At 38.2% G+C, this 17,093-nt stretch overlaps 1 protein-coding gene across 1 annotated transcript; it reads left to right on the top strand.

The window, feature by feature from the left end:
* Nucleotides 1–7,535: 7,535 nt before the first annotated feature.
* On the top strand, nt 7,536–9,356 carry LOC127130921 (uncharacterized). Its single transcript, XM_051059876.1, has 3 exons — nt 7,536–8,254; nt 8,351–8,651; nt 8,694–9,356. Exons 1-3 carry the CDS (start codon nt 7,536–7,538, stop codon nt 9,354–9,356), a joined length of 1,683 nt encoding a protein of 560 aa, XP_050915833.1.
* The last annotated feature ends 7,737 nt before the right edge of the window (nt 9,357–17,093 follow it).

Here is a 17,093-nt window from a genome sequence, read left to right as displayed (position 1 = left end):
AGTGGGAAAACATTAAAGCATTAAGACTATTATATATATAGATTGATGATCATATATCATGGATAAGGAGTTATCAAGTCTTAAATATAGGTATAAATATTAGGAGTAATATTTATTTTGGATTGACCCGCTATGAGAATACTATATAGAATGTTATGCAAAGTGTCATAAGTTATTCTCATGGTGATAATGGTATATACCACCCTTCGTCTTGAAACCTCTATGGACCCTAGATGTAGAGTCGAGTGCCTTATTACTGATCAGACATTGTCCGTAACTAGATGACCATAAAGACAGTTGATGGGTACTCCATGAAGCATGCTGAGGGACCTGAGTGACCTAGATGGAATTTTCCCATCCTGCGTAACAGGATAAATGTCTACGGGCCCAATATTGAACTGGACAAGGATGACACGGTCTATGCCTTGTGTTCAATATAGACATAAGGGCAAAAGGGTAATTATACACACAAGTATTATCACAAAAGGATTTCTCATATCACATGACATTTTCGTGTCTTGGGTAGCAATGATGTGTTGCTAGATATCGCTCACTGTTTATTATGTTAAATACGTGATTTAATATAATTGCCAATGCCGCGAAAACCTAGAGGGTCACACACAAAAGGATGGATTGATGAGAGATAGAGTAAATAAGGAACAACGTAAGGTATGGTGCACTTAAGTGAATTATAGAACATCGTAAGGTACAATGCACTTAAATAGAGTATAAAATATGGTAAGGTATCACGCGCTTAAGTGATTTTGGTATATCATAAGATATGGGCCACATACACTTAAGTGAACTTTTTTAGCTTACAACCCACACAAGTGGTTCTATAAATAGAACCCTTATGCAGAAGCATTGGTTTAGATGAAATTTCATTTCTCTCTCTCTCTCTCTCTCTCTCTCTCTCTCTCACACACACACACACACACTCAAAGCCTTCATTCATAGCAGCTAGCACTGAGACTGAAGGAATCCATTTGTTTGGACTCAGTAGAGGCGTTGTCACCATTCAACGTTCATGATCGCTCCTTACATATGCATCAAAGGTTTCAATCGCCACAAGAGGTAACGATTCTATCATTGGTCATGCCCATTCGTAAGGATCACTAAAGGAGAAATTTTTAATTTCCGCTGCATTTTGGATCGTTATTCTCCTTCATATCCACCACCGTCCATCATCCAGCTCTTATGACTATGTCAACACAGATCAAAAGTGCATCCTCTACTGCTTGCACAAGGGTCTGAAGCTTAACCTACCATCTCTTCTCTTCAAATACTTAAGAGGTTCTGTTAGAGATACCAAAAAATACATGAAGCCAAGGAACTACATCCCTCTGGGTAGGTTGATTTTAGATGTTCTGATTGAGAGTGGTATGGTGGATCATCTCATTCATATAAATCTGATGGAAGACGTCATAGTGGATGTTGGGAGGCCCCTCAATGGGAGGAATCGAAAGAGTATGGGATTGATTGACAAGGTCTTTGTCAAACCTGCCAGAAACACCTCATGGGAGGAACTGAAGGACAAAAAAGAGAAAGTGATTTGTAGATGTTTTTGATTGGCTGAATTTTATGTTAAAACACTTACTGTACTTAGATGTCTTGACTGATGTCATGACATGCTTAAGTAGTATGCTGCAGGATTAGCTAATACAGGATTTACTGGATGTCAAATTGAATGTTATGACATTCATTCATGACAACATTTTCTGGATGTCAAACTGAATGTTATGACATTCATCCCTGACAACAGATGCTAAAGTATAAGCTAATTTTTCTGTTATGTTTTAGTATTTATCTCAGGCTGATTTTCAGGAAACTAACAGCTGTGCTAAAATTAAGAGACCTAGCATATAGCCTATTTGTTAGCACCCTAATGTGTGGAAATTAGGTTACCTTGCTTAACCCTAATTTTATAAAATTCAAGTTCAAGGCCCAAATACTGCATTATAAAAGGATGGGAATCCTACTTTCAGCATTCAGCGATTTGAAGCGTGAAGAATTCAATTTATCAGTATATATCATTGTTGTACTTTCATTGTGTCTGGAATTAGGTTGTACTTGTGAGCCAAGCAATTATCACCTAGATGATTGCATTGGACTAGGGTGTTTATTGAGTTGTAAATGTTGTGTCACTCTAAACTTTTAAGCGTGAGTGCTGTGTTTCTTGATTAAAGTTGTTAAGCACAATCAAGAGTTGTTTGAAGTATATCTTCACCACTGACTTTAAAATTCTTAATGGTTGTAATCACTGCTGTGATTGAGGGGGAGTGAGTAGGTACTGAGGTCTTAGTTTAGATTGAAATTGCATTGGGTAGGTCTTAAGTGATAGGATTAAACTGGTGGTTTAAGTCCTGAATTAATACCTCTTATAGTGGATTTCCTCCCTGGCTTAGTAGCCCCCAGAGTAGGTGTGTTTGTCACCGAACTGGGTAAACAATTCTCTGTGTCATTTACTGCTTTTTACATTTACTTTCTGCATACATTACCTGTCTGCGCAGAATTGGATGTTATAATATCCAGTGTGACATCAATAGTCTGTTACTAGAATTTCAATTGGTATCAGAGCAGGCACCCTGCCTGTTAGTTTCTGGGTGAGATCTAGGGAAGTTACTTTCTAGTACCATGGACAAGGATGTAGGATTCTCAAATAGACCACCCATGTTGGATGGTTCTAACTATGATGACTGGAAACCTCGTATGATATCCTTCTTAAGGTCTCTGGATAGCAAGGTCTGGAGAGCTGTCAACAAAGGATGGGAACATCCAACGAAGACAAGTAAAGATGGAATCATTATGCAAATTCCTGAAGAAGAGTGGGACAAAGAGCAAGAGGCATTAGCCATTGGAAACTCTAAGGCTTTGAATGCACTGTTCAATGGGATAAATAAGAACATTTTCAGACTGGTGTGTCACTGTGAACTGGCTAAAGAAGTTTGGGATACTCTCAAAACAACTCATGAAGGTACCTCCAAGGTAAGGATGTCTAAACTCCAGATGCTGACTACTAAGTTTGAAAATCTGAGGATGAAAGAGGATGAGACTATTCATGACTTCCACATGAATATTCTTGAAATTGCCAACACTTCTGGAGGCTTAGGAGAGAAAATGTCTGAAGAAAAACTTGTAAGAAAGATTCTCAGATCATTGCCCAAGAGATTTGTCATGAAGGTTACTGCTATAGAAGAGGCTCAAGATATCTGCAATATGAAGGTTGATGAGCTTATTGGTTCTCTCCAAACTTTGGAAATGGGCTTGTGTGAGAATGTTGAAAAGAAAAACAAAAGCATAGCTTTTGTATCAAATACTAAAGAGGATTCAGAAGAAAGAAATATTGGAGGTGATGAAAGTATATCAGAAGCTATAGCCATGCTTGGAAGACAGTTCAACAAGTTTATAAAGAAGATTGATCAAAAAGGTAGACCAAATGTCAAGAACACATCATCTGACATCAGTAGAAGATCAAAATCTGAAGAAAAGTCCAACCAAGGCAAGGGAATCCAGTGTCATGGATGTGAAGGTTTTGGACACATTAGAGCTGAATGTCCTACCTTCCTCAAGAAGCAAAAGAAGGGACTATCTGTCACCTGGTCTGATGGAGACTCTGAGAGTGAATCAGAAGGAGAATCTGCAAAACATGTCACTGCACTAACTAGTGTCTGTGCCTCTGATGATGACTCAAGTGGAGATGAACTTACATTTGATGAACTTGCTGCTTCATATAAAGAGTTATGTGTTAAAAGTGCAGAAGTGTGTCTACAAGGAGAAAAGCAGAAGAAACTTATCAAGGTGCTGGAAGCTGAGAAGAAGAAGCATCTGACAGTCATAGATGAACTAAATAGTGAGATAACCTTGCTGACCTCTAAGCTAGATCAAATGACAAAATCCATCAGAATGCCGAATAAAGGAACTGACACTTTGGAAGAAATTCTAAAGGTGGGACAGAAATCAGGAACCATGTCTGGTTTAGGTTTTGTTATGGAATCCTCATCTGAATTCAAAAGCTCAAAGGCTGAAGTTCAGAAAATCAAGTAGAAGTCACAACCAATGTCACAACATCATGGAAACAGGAGGATTAACCATCAAAAGAATAAATTTCAAAGATGTAGATGCCACTACTGTGGAAGATTTGGTCACATAAAACCCTTCTGTTACAAGTTGCATGGTTATCCTACCCAGACCCCTCAAGTCAGACCTAAGCAGAAGGCACCTAAGCATAATGCCCCTATCAAGAAACAACAATGGGTTGCTAGAATAGCTCACACATCTCTAAGGGCATCTACCAAAGAAGACTGATATTTTGATAGTGGTTGCTCAAGACATATGACTGGGATGGATAACTTATTGGTAGATATACAACCTCATACTACCAGTTATGTGACCTTTGGTGATGGAGCTAAAGGAAAAATCAAAGGTGTTGGTAAGCTGGACAGTCCTGAAGCTCCAGAACTGAATAATGTGTTGTTAGTAAAAGGACTAACTGCTAATCTCATCAGCATTAGCCAACTATGTGATCAAGGCTTCAATGTACAGTTCACTAAGGAAGAATGTGTTGTGACAAATGGAGAAAATAAGGAAGTTATGAGAGGATCCAGATCCAAAGATAACTGCTATCTATGGGAAGCTAAAGTCTCAGACTACTCCTCAATATGCTTCTTAGCCAAGGAAGAAAAGGAAGTGAAGTTGTGGCATAGAAGACTTGGACATCTTCATTTAAGAGGAATGAAGAAGATCATATCCAAGGAAGCAGTTAGAGGAATCCCAAAGCTTCTTATTGATGAAGGAAAAGTCTGTGGAGAATGTCAGGTTGGCAAGCAAACCAAGATGTCACATCCTAAGCTTGGACTTCCTACAACATCCAAAACTCTGGAACTTTTGCACATGGACTTAATGGGACCTATGCAGGTTGAAAGTCTTGGTGGAAAGAGATATGCTTATGTGGTTGTTGATGACCATTCCAGATACACATGGATAAGCTTCATCAGAGAAAAATCAGATGCATTTGATGTCTTCAAAGATCTATGCATAAGACTCCAAATAGAAAAGGATAGTTGTGTTATCAGAATAAGAAGTGACCATGGAAAGGAGTATAAAAATTCCAAGTTTGATGATTTATGCTCATCTGAAGGAATAAGTCATGAGTTTTCATCACCCATTACTTCTCAGCAAAATGGAGTAGTTGAAAGGAAGAACATAACTATTCAAGAATCTGCTAGAGCTATGATTCATGCAAAGAAGCTTACTATGCACTTTTGGGCTGAAGCTATGAATACAGCTTGCTATGTTCACAACAGAGTTACCTTGAGAAAGGGAACCTCTTCCATTCCGTATGAAATATGGAAAGGCAGAAAACCTACTGTGAAGTACTTTCATATCTTTGGAAGCAAATGTTACATTCTTACAGATCGTGAACAGAGAAGAAAAATGGACCCCAAAAGTGATTAGGGTATATTCCTGGGATACTCTACTAACAGCAGAGCATACAGAGTTTTCAACTCCAGGACTAATGTCCTGACGGAATCCATAAATGTTATTGTTGATGATAAAGATGAAGAATCCAATGTCATAGAGGATGTTCGAACATTCCTTGAGACTTCAACAGAAAATGTACAAGATACTCCTCTTGGACTTGAGTTAGAAGCATCCAACAAAGTGCCTTCTATCAGGATTCAGAAAGACCACCCTAAGGATCTTATCATAGGAGATCCCAATAGTGGTGTGATTACCAAATCAAGGGAGAATAGCTCAAATTCCTGCTTTGTATCCAAGGTTGAACCTAAAACTGTGAAAGAATCTCTGACTGATGAATATTGGATCAATGTTATGCAAGATGAACTGGAGCAGTTTAAAAGGAATGAAGTATGTGAGTTAGTTCCAAGACATGAAGGGACTAACATCATTGGTACCAAGTGGATTTACAAGAACAAGTCTGATGAGAAAGGAGTAATCACTAGGAATAAAGCAAGACTAGTGGCACAAGGGTATACTCAAGTTGAAGGGGTTGATTTTGATGAGAATTTTGCACCTGTTGCAAGACTTGAGTCAATAAGGTTGTTGTTAGGTGTTGCCTGCATTCTGAAGTTCAAATTGTTCCAAATGGATGTGAAGAGTGCCTTTTTAAATGGCTACTTGAATGAAGAAGTCTATATGGAACAACCTAAAGGGTTCAGTGATCCTAATCTACCAAAACATGTGTACAAGTTGAGGAAAGCTCTGTATGGATTGAAGCAAGCTCCTAGAGCTTGGTATGAGAGGCTGACTGAATTTCTGACTACTAATGGTTACAGAAAAGGAGGGATAGATAAGACTTTATTTGTGAAGGATGAAGATGGAAAAATCATGATTTCCCAAATATATGTGGATGATATTGTCTTTGGTGGAATGTCAGATAGAATGGTGAAACATTTTGTTATCCAAATGCAATCTGAATTTGAAATGAGTTTGGTTGGGGAATTGACTTATTTTCTTGGACTGCAAGTTAAACAGATGGAAGATTCTATGTTTCTCTCCCAAAGAAAATATGCCAAGAACATAGTTAAGAAGTTTGGTATGGATAATGCTAGTCACAAAAGAACTCCTGCACCTACTCATTTAAAGTTAACTAAAGATGAAGGAGGTTCTAGTATTGATCAATGCTTGTATAGAAGCATGATAGGTAGCCTACTATATCTAACTGCTAGTAGACCTGATATTGCCTGTGCAGTTGGTGTGTGTGCTAGATACCAAGCAGAACCCAAAGTGAGTCACTTAAATCAAGTCAAGAGGATTCTCAAGTATATTAATGGGACTTGTGATTATGGTATGCTCTACTCTCATGGCTCTGAGCCTATCTTATCTGGGTATTGTGATGTTGATTGGGTTGTGCTGATGACAGAAAAAGCATATCAGGAGGATGTTTCTTCTTGGGAAACAATCTCATATCCTGGTTCAGCAAGAAACAGAACTGTGTATCATTATCCACTGCAGAAGCTGAGTACATAGCAGCTGGAAGCAGTTGTTCCCAACTGGTATGGATGAAACAGACGTTGACTGAGGACAATGTCACTCAGAATGTCATGACATTGTTCTGTGACAATCTCAGTGCCATCAACATTTCAAAGAATCCTATCCAACACAGCAGGACCAAACATATTGACATTAGACATCACTTCATAAGAGATCTGGTAGAAGACAAAGTGATTACCTTGGAACATGTGGCAACTGAACTACAACTTGCTGACATATTTACAAAGGCTTTGGATGCTACTCAGTTTGAAAATTTAAGGGGCAAGTTGGGAATATGTCTTTCTGAGGAACTATAGCAACTAAGGATGTTAGGAATTTACTGTTTAATATTTCAAATTATTAAACAATTGAAAGTGTGCTCTGATTGGTCAACAGATAATAGCTATTTCACTTACAACAAGCGTTACTTCTTCCACTCTTTCATCTTCCATTCACGCAAGCATCCTCTCAGAGAAAATTTTCATTTCGTCTCTAAGATACTCATCATGTCTCAACAATCCAACTCTTCTCCCCCTAAGAACATGCATTGTTCTCCTAGCGTTGAACCAAGAAACCCTAACAGAGAAGATCTTGTTGTTGACTCTGTGAATACCCCACATGTAAGAATACCTAAAGAAACTGTATCAGGCTTCTCCTCATCCATCGCTCTTGAGGAACGAACCAAAGAAGGTTCCAGGTATGTTCACAATGCCATTGCCACTATAGTGACTGGAATACTGTCTGGAAATCATGAGGTCCCTGGGGTTTCCATTCCCTTAAACACTATTGAACCTGATAGTGTTGCTGATCAAGAAAATACTGAGTCTTTAGGAAAGAATATCTCTGATGATGTTGAGCAAACTGATGCTCATAAGGATTCAAATGTTGACAAACCCTTAGATAATGTGACTGGTGAGGAAATTCATGTCACTCATGATGTCAGTGACAACCCTAACTGTGAGGCTGAAACAGTAGACCTGGAGGAATTTTCTGATAATGAGTTATTGTCCTCTGTCCTCCCTAGCATAGCCAAAAGGGTTAGAACTAGGAGAGAAAAGAAAACTGTGGCTCAAATGTCCCCCAGAAAGAAGATTGATGTTCCAACCTCTTCAAAGACAACGGTGGCAGTCGAGAGTTCCCCCAAGAGGAAAGTTCATGGTCCAACCAAATCTTGGAGCAAAGTGGTGCCCAAGAAAAAGAAGACCAAGTTTGTTGTTGCTGAGTCTGACTCAGATGTTCCTTGTAATGTCTCTGACATTCTGTCAAAGAAGAAGCCAACCACTAGCAAGCTTGCAGCTAGTGTCCCTGAGGTACCAATTGACAACATATCTTTTCATTTTGCTTCAAGTGTAAACAGGTGGAAATATATTTATCAGAAGAGGCTGGCTTTGGAAAGGGAATTAGCTCAGAATGTCCTAGACTGTAAGGATATTATGGATCTTATTCAAGAGGCTGGTTTAATGAAGATTGTGACTCAATTTTCAAAGTGCTATGAGAGGTTGGTAAAGGAATTTATGGTTAATTTGTCTGAAGAATATGTTGATGGCAAGTCTAAGGAATTCAGGAAAGTGTATGTGAGAGGCAAGTGTGTAAATTTCTCTCCTTCAGTGATCAACAAGTATTTGGGAAGGCCTGATGAAGCTCAACCTGAGCTTGAGGTGACTGACAACAAAATCTATCAAGTCATCACTGCTAATCAGGTAAGGAAGTGGCCTCTCAAAGGAAAATTGGTGGCAAGTAAACTGAGTGTCAAGTATGCAATGCTGCACAAGATTGGAGCTGCTAACTGGGTGCCCACCAATCATAAATCTACAGTTGCTGTAATGCTTGGAAAGTTTATATATGTTGTTGGAACCAAAGCCAAATTTGACTATGGCTCCTATATTTTTTATCAAACTTTGAAGCATGCAGGAAGCTTCAGTGTGAAGGGTCATATAGCCTTTCCTTGTCTCATATGTGGTATTGTTTTGAATCAGTTTCCAAACATCTTAACTGAGAATGATTATGTGAAGAAAAGAGAGAGCCCTATGTCTTTCAATCATAAGTTGTTCCTAGGTACCCATGTCCCTGACATTGTCATGACATCAGGTGAGACATCACGTGTAAGCAATCAGCCAGGTAAAGTTGTTGTTATTGTAATGCTCAAAGAAACCTGCAGGGAATTAGAGGCAAGGAAGCTGAACTTGGAAAAATTGATTAGCTCTTTGGAGATGACTGAAGGTGATGTGCTAGCTGATGGTGGAGAATTTGGTGAAGCTGCTGCTGTTGCAGAAGAAGCTGAAAGGCAAGGTGAAAAGGGAGAAGCAGATGCCAGTCCTGATGATGGCATAGATGACGATGCTGACTCTGAGTCAGATGACTAGAACATTTCTTGTGTTTCTGATAATTGCTTGTATTTTTTTTTTTGGTCTGTAATATTAAGTGTTGCTTTGGCAACGTTTTTGACAAAAAGGGGGAGTAACACTTGTACCCCAGGACAACAGATTTCTTTGAAGTTGAAGGTCCTCTAAACAAGAGGTTATGTTGTTGTTTGCTCTCTGCTTGATCTTCTCTTGTGTTGCTGCTGTTTGAAGTTTAACTTCTATGTTTGCTAAGTGTATTAGCTAATTTTATTCTCTGCTTGGATGTGTGTTTTCTGCTGCTGTGAACTTTGTTGTGATGCCAAGTTGTTTTAGCCAAAAATTTGCCAATAGGGGAGTTTGTAGATATTTTTTATTGGCTGCATTTTACGTTAAAACACTTACTGTACTTAGATGTCTTGACTGATGTCATGACATGCTTAAGTAGTATGCTGCAGGATTAACTAATACAGGATTCACTGGATGTCAAACTGAATGTTATGACATTCATTCATGACATCATTTTCTGGATGTCAAACTGAATGTTATAACATTCATCCCTGACAGCAAATGCTAAAGTATAAGCTAATTTTTCTGTTATGTTTCAGTATTTATCTCAGGCTGATTTTCAGGAAACTAACAGTTGTGCTAAAATTAAGAGACCTAGCATATAGCCTATTTGTTAGCATCCTAATGTGTGGAAATTAGGTTAACTTGCTTAACCCTAATTTTATGAAATTCAAGTTCAAGGCCCAAGTACTGCATTATAAAAGGATGGGAATCCTACTTTCAGCATTCAGCGATTTGAAGCGTGAAGAATTCAATTTATCAGTATATATCATTGTTGTACTTTCATTGTGTCTGGAATTAGGTTGTACTTGTGAGCCAAGCAATTATCACCTAGATGATTGCATTGGACTAGGGTGTTTATTGAGTTGTAATTGTTGTGTCAAACTAAGCTTTTAAGCGTGAGTGCTGTGTTTCTTGATTAAATCTGTTAAGCACAATCAAGAGTTGTTTGACGTATATCTTCACCACTGACTTTAAAATTCTTAATGGTTGTAATCACTGCTGTGATTGAGGGGGAGTGAGTAGGTACTGAGGTCTTAGTTTAGATTGAAATTGCATTGGGTAGGTCTTAAGTGATAGGATTAAACTGGTGGTTTAAGTCCTGAATTAATACCGCTTATAGTGGATTTCCTCCCTGGCTTGGTAGCCCCCAGAGTAGGTGTGTTTGTCACCGAACTGGGTAAACAATTCTCTATGTCATTTACTGCTTTTTACATTTACTTTCTGCATACATTACCTGTCTGCGCAGAATTGGATGTTATAACATCCAGTGTGACATCGATAGTCTGTTACTAGAATTTCACGAATGAAATGTACCTCTTCATCAAGATTGATCCTCCATAAGTCATAGAATTTTATCTGAAAGATATGGAAGCTCAAGGTTACGACATATCTGGCTTCAACATGGATTGGCTCCTAGATCATCCTCCAAACTTCTTGAAAAGAAAGAGGGAACACTCTCAGAAGACGAATGTTCAAAAAAAGAAGATTCTCAAGCCGGGAGAGTCTTCAGCAACCAAGAAGAACCCAATGCCTCTGACCTCTTCTTCTGCATCTTCTGGTAAGATCTCCATCTCAGAAAGTCTGACTCCTCTGTCTTTGGTTCTAGGAAACTTGGCTTATCACTTCCTATACCACCTCCCACAATCTCAACCACAGTTATAACATCCTCCACTCGACCTACCATAGATATTAACGCTCCCACTGAAAAATCCAAATCTCAACAGCCAACAACCTCACTCCCTACCTCATGTGAACTAACGTCATTCATACCAATTCATTATGAACCAAACTCATCTAACCAAATCCATTCAGTACCTACTCCTTCTTAATCCTTTCCATCAGAACCCACAAAATCTGACCTCATCCCTCTCAGAACCATAATACCTACACCTTCTCCTTTATTACCTCTCTTCAACCTCCAAATAACCTTCATCCCACTATATGAAGCACTCTTGTTCAATAAACCCTTATCACCAACCCACTCCACCACCCACAGCTCCCCTCCTTACTATGACCTCACCACATACTCTGAACACTCTGGTTCAGATTATCCCGACCCAACCTCCCCAAACCTTGAAGATTTCAAGCCACAGCTGATTCAGAAAGAACTCCTTTTGTACTAGTAGACCAACCAATTCCTAAACCGTCTGAACCTGAACTCACCCTACCAACCTTTGATGAGGCATTAGCCAAATTCTTAGAAAGTTCAGCTTCTATGTTCAAGAAGCTCTCTGACGAACCCAACACCAGTGAGAGTCCTTCTGAAGTAAGGATTAATTGGAACAAATTCATCAGATGGATAACATATGAGATCTTCAAGATGAAGGGCCTCCTTGAACAAGTCAGAAATGACTTCATCATAAGTGATGAGGAAAGGATAGAAGTCAGGTTGGCGAAGGAAGCGGCATAAAAGGCTGAAAGCGAAGCAGTTGAGAAAGCTACCAAGGAGGCTGCAGAGAAAGAAACTACAAAAGCTGCTGCCAAAGAGAAAGCTGATCAAGAAGCAAAAGCAGCAATGGTCACGGAAGCTGCTCAGAAGGATGCATCTGAGAAAGCTGTTGAGGTTTCTCTGACTCAGGGAGAGTCATCAACAACTGATCTTGCCCATCTGGTCATCCGAACTCTAAAAGATTTGTAAAAGGAATAACAACTGGTCAGAGCCAGACTCGACAAACAAGATCAAGTCAACACCAGCATTCAAAACCTACTAGCCGAGCTACTTCAGATGATGCCTCCTCCACCTAATCCTTAGACACTTTAGGATTTTTCTTTAATATTTTCTAAGTGTTTTTAGTTCTAAGGCTTAGTTTCTGATTTTTTCTCGTTGTACTCTCTGAAGTTTATTTTAATCAATGAAATTATGGCTTATTTACTTTTTGAGTCTGACAAAAAGGGGGAGAATTAGATAGAAGTCTTTTGATGAATTATTTTATCTAAATCTTAGAAATGCACTGCTTACATTCTGACATAAAATTATTTCATAGTTCTAAGTCATTTTTCAGGACCTATCTGAACCAAGGGAAGTTGATTTCTTATTTGAGAAACTACTAAATCAAGTCAATCAACCTAAGAAGATTTGGCAAGAAATTTTCTACCCCAGAACCCCATATCTGATACTAAATATCTTTAAAAAAAATTCAAGTATCAGACTTAGGGGGAGATTGTTAATCTCAGAGGGAGTCACTTTTCTATCTGACTCTGATCATTTTCAGTTTAGTATCTCTTAAAGTACTTATTATTTCATCAAAATCCTAAGTTTTGTCATCATCAAAAAGGGGGAGATTGTTAGAACAAGATTTTGATTCTGCAATGTATCTCTAAGTTTTGATGGTAACAAAGAATGAAACAATTTGGTACCCTAACAGTTTTCTAAGTTGAAATGACTCTGATAAGTCACCTTCTGATTCTTAAGAAACTAATATTTGGCATCTGAAGTAGTCCAGAAGCGTTGATCCAGCACAAATAAATCACATTTGACTTTAAACATAATGCATCTGAGGAGCAATCACCTATAGAATCTGATTCGGAAGTTCAAGCCTTGATGATCTGATTCTAAGAACTTTATCTGAAGACTCTGCAAGAGATATCTGAAGACTCTAACTCTGAAGACTATGATCATGCTCACATCACTTTGATACATGCTCAGAAACACGCCATCAAATGTCACCTGGTCAGAAACTTAAGCTGGAAGCATTCAAATTGCAGTACAATCCTTTTAAGGAAACATTTGATTATGCTCCTAGTCTGCTATGGAAAGGACAAGGAATTTACTACATTTATCTCCCACAGCTGGCACAAAATCTTTATTGATTTCCCCCAACGGTATTATCTCAAGTGCTATATAAGGGCCTTTTCACAACTTTCCAAACACACAACTTTGATACAACAACTTTATCATACAACTTTTTCACCACTCTTATGAAGAACAACTCACCCTCTACGTACTCTGATTAATTCTTCACCATTGTTGTTGTAAGAAGAGGTTTCCATACAAGAGCTGCTACTCAATATTGTGTGGTTATCTTTCACCGTTCTTAAATTGTGTCTATACTGCTTATCTAGAAGCATCTAGCGAAACACTGTGTAATTCTTGTAATTATTTTTATTTCCTCTGTGACTTGTTTAGGTCTGTAGACTTAAGAGGGCTAAGAGGTTGTTGAACCCTTAGACAAACTTTGTAATCTGTTGAGATTAGTGGATTAAGTCCTTGTTGAAGGTGAAATCACCTTGGTTGCATGGACTGGAGTAACTTTGATTTTCAAGTGAACAAGGATAAATTGTATGTGTTGTTATTGTTTCTTCTTTGCATGTGTTGTTGCGAAAATATTTTAATTCTTGTGAAAACAATTCAAACCCTCTTTCTTGTTTTTCGTGTGTGTTGTTTCTTCTTTGAATTCTGGAGATTTGCTGATTGCGATGATCATTACATTGTTTCTCATGTTCTGGGTATCAAGGTAGTAATAATTGAAAAGTATATTGCTATGCTTCTGAACAAGGAGAAGGCTAGGGGCAGAAGAATTTATAACATCAATCCTAGGGCTAAGTACATATCCCAGGAAATCATCCCTATCATATTTTCCCAGAACCCTGAAGGATGAAGATCCTCTAAGAATCAAGAGCTCCACAAGAATCTAAGGGTGTGGCTTAAGATAATTCTAGGATGCATCCACCACCGTCCATCATCCAGCTTTGCTGACTATGTCAACACAGATCAGAAGTGCATCCCATACTGCTTGCACAAGGGTCTAAAGTGTAACCTACCATCTCTTCTCTTCAAATACTTAAGAGATTCTATTAGAGATACCAGAAACAACATGAAACCAAGGAATTATATCCCTCTAGGTAGGTTGATTTCGGATGTTCTGATTGAGAGTGGTCTAGTGGATCATCTCATTCATCTGAATCTGATGGAAAACGTCACAGTGGACATTGGGAAGCCCCTCAATGGGAGGACCTAAAGAGTATGGGACTGTTTGACAAGGTCGTTGTCAAACCTACCAGAAACACCTTCTGAGAGGAACTAAAGGACAAAAGAGAGAAGGGGGGTTTGAATTATTTTCACAGGAATTAAAAGATTTTTGCAATAACACACAGAAAGAAGAAATCATAACAACACAAATGATTTATCCTCGTTCGCTTGAAAATCAAAGTTACTCCAGTCCAGCCGACCAAGGTGATTTCGCCTTCAATAAGGACTTAATCCACTAATCTCAACAAATTACAAAGTTCGTCTAAGGGTTCAACAACCTCTTAGGCCTCTCAAGTCTACAGACCTAAACAAGTCACTTGAGGAATCAAAAACAATTATGAGAATTACACAGTGTTCCGCTAGATGCTTCTAGATAAGCAGTATAGACACAATTTAAGAACAATGAAAGATAACCACACAATATTGAGCAACAACTCTTGTATGGAAACTTTTTCTTACAATAACAATGGTGAAGGATTAATCAGAATATGCAGAGCGTGAGTTGTTCTTCATAAGAGTGGTGAAAAAGTTGTATGATAAAGTTGTTGTATCAAAGTTGTATGTTTGGAAAGTTGTGAAGAGACCCTTATATAGAACTTGAGATAATACCGTTGGGGGAAATCAATAAAGATTTCGTGCCAGTTGTGGGAGATAAATGTAGTAAATTCCTTGTCCTTTCCATAGCAAACTAAGAGCATAATCAAATATTTCCTTAAAAGGATTGTACTGCAATTTGAATGCTTCCAGCTTAAGTTTCTAACCAGGTGACATCTAATGGCATGTTTCTGAGCATGTGTCAGAGTGAAGTGAGCATTATCAGAGTCTTTAGAGTTAGAGTCTTCAGATATCTCTTGCAGAGTCTTCAGATAAAGTTCTTAGAATCAGATCATCAGAGCTTGAACTTCCGAATCAGATTCTATAGGTGATTGCTCCTCAGATGCATTCTCTATGTTGGGTCAACGCTTCTAGACTACTTCAGATGCCATGTATTAGTTTCTTAAGAATTAGGAGGTGACTTATCAGAGTCATTTCAACTTAGAATCATGCACACTTAAGAAAACTGTTAGGGTACCAAATTGTTTCATTCTTTGTTATCATCAAAACTTAGAGATACATTGCAGAATCAAAATCTTGTTCTAACACATTCAAGTCATCTCACTCACTCTTCAATCCCAATTTTATTGGTGAGTCCCATTTGAAGACACCTCAAGATTCATCTGGCCATCCAAGGACCCTAACCCTAGCTCTTGACCCTCACTTGGCTTGTACAAGTCATGATTCAACAGGGATCTTGACCATGTCATTAAGGACCCCTCAAATCCAAAGCTTGTTCATGAAGGAGAGAAAAACAAGAAAGGGGGGTTTGAATTGTTTGGAAAATGAAACTTTTTCAATAACTCAGACACACGCAGAATAAAAAGTTTGACACAAAATTTTATAATGGTTCGCTTGAAATTCAAAGTTACTCCAGTCCACCCGACCAAGGTGATTTCACCTTCAAAAAGGTCTTAATCCACTAATCTTGAAAGATTACACAAACAACCGTCTAAGAGAATTAATCCCTTAGCCCTCTCAAGTATTCAGACTTCACAGAGTCACTTGAGGAAGTATCTTAGTAATAAAATGATTGGTAATGCACAGTGCTTCTAACAATAAGCAAATATTACACAAATAATAACCAATGTTTTTCAAGTAAGAGCAGCAGCTCGTGAGAGAGTGAAAGGAAGATGATGGAGAGTTTTGTATTCGTATGTGTCTCAGGTGTAAGTTTCTTGAGCGACATTCCATCCTTTATATAGGAGTTTGAGAGGACCGTTGGGTAATGACAGAATCTTGGACATTAAAGAATGATTAATGTCATTACTCTCCTTGTTTCTTTCCAAAACAATTTTGGGTGCGTCATAACTTCCTTCTAGAAGTAGTTTCTTTCTAAATGCATATTTCTTCACGGTTACGCTTTCTGAGTCAGTGAATTCTGTATCCAGAGTCTTGTTTAGAAATGTTCATCTTCAGAGGGTACTTCTATCTGATTGAATCAGAGTTTCTCTTTAATTTTGATTTCTTCAGATCTTGTGTCTTCAGAGTCTGGATTCATTCATATTTATCAAAGTTTTTGACTTCTTTTGTTTTGTTGGTGCCTGCGTTTGATCAGAGTCAGAACCTGCGTATCCTCTGAGTAGCATCTAATCGCTGGATTCTGTATCCGATGATTTCTCTTTCTGGTTGTTTGATCAGTTTCCTGCACACTTAAGAAAAATTCCGTTAGGGTACCATTTTTGTTTCATCCTTTGTTATCATCAAAATATTAGAGATACATTGTAGAACCAACTTTGTTCTTACAATCTCCCCCTTTTTGATGATGACAAAACAAGGCAGAGTAGAGGTGAAACAGTACGAAAAAAATCTTAGAGCAGATAAGGAAGGGGACTCCCCCTGAGTTAGATCATTAAATTTAACAAAAGTTCTTACCGGACCTTCCTTGGTTTAGCTATTTTCCTGCATATCTTTAGTCATCAATTTATTAATATTTATTAATGTTTGCAGTGCCTTGAGAGGTTTTAGTTATGTTTCTATCAGAGCTGTTTTTAGTTCTCCCCCTTTTTGTCATAATCAAAAGACATAGCAAAAATAGATATTTATATAGTAGAGAAAAATAGGCATAGATAGGCAGCACAGAAGGCATAGATCAGAAAGCAAGAAAAAACATCAGAAGGAAAAGC

Source organism: Lathyrus oleraceus, chromosome 3 (assembly GCF_024323335.1).
Source record: "Lathyrus oleraceus cultivar Zhongwan6 chromosome 3, CAAS_Psat_ZW6_1.0, whole genome shotgun sequence".
Taxonomy (NCBI): domain Eukaryota; kingdom Viridiplantae; phylum Streptophyta; class Magnoliopsida; order Fabales; family Fabaceae; genus Lathyrus; species Lathyrus oleraceus.
Note: the sequence above shows the minus strand (reverse complement) of the source record. Positions and strands in the feature narration are given on the sequence as shown.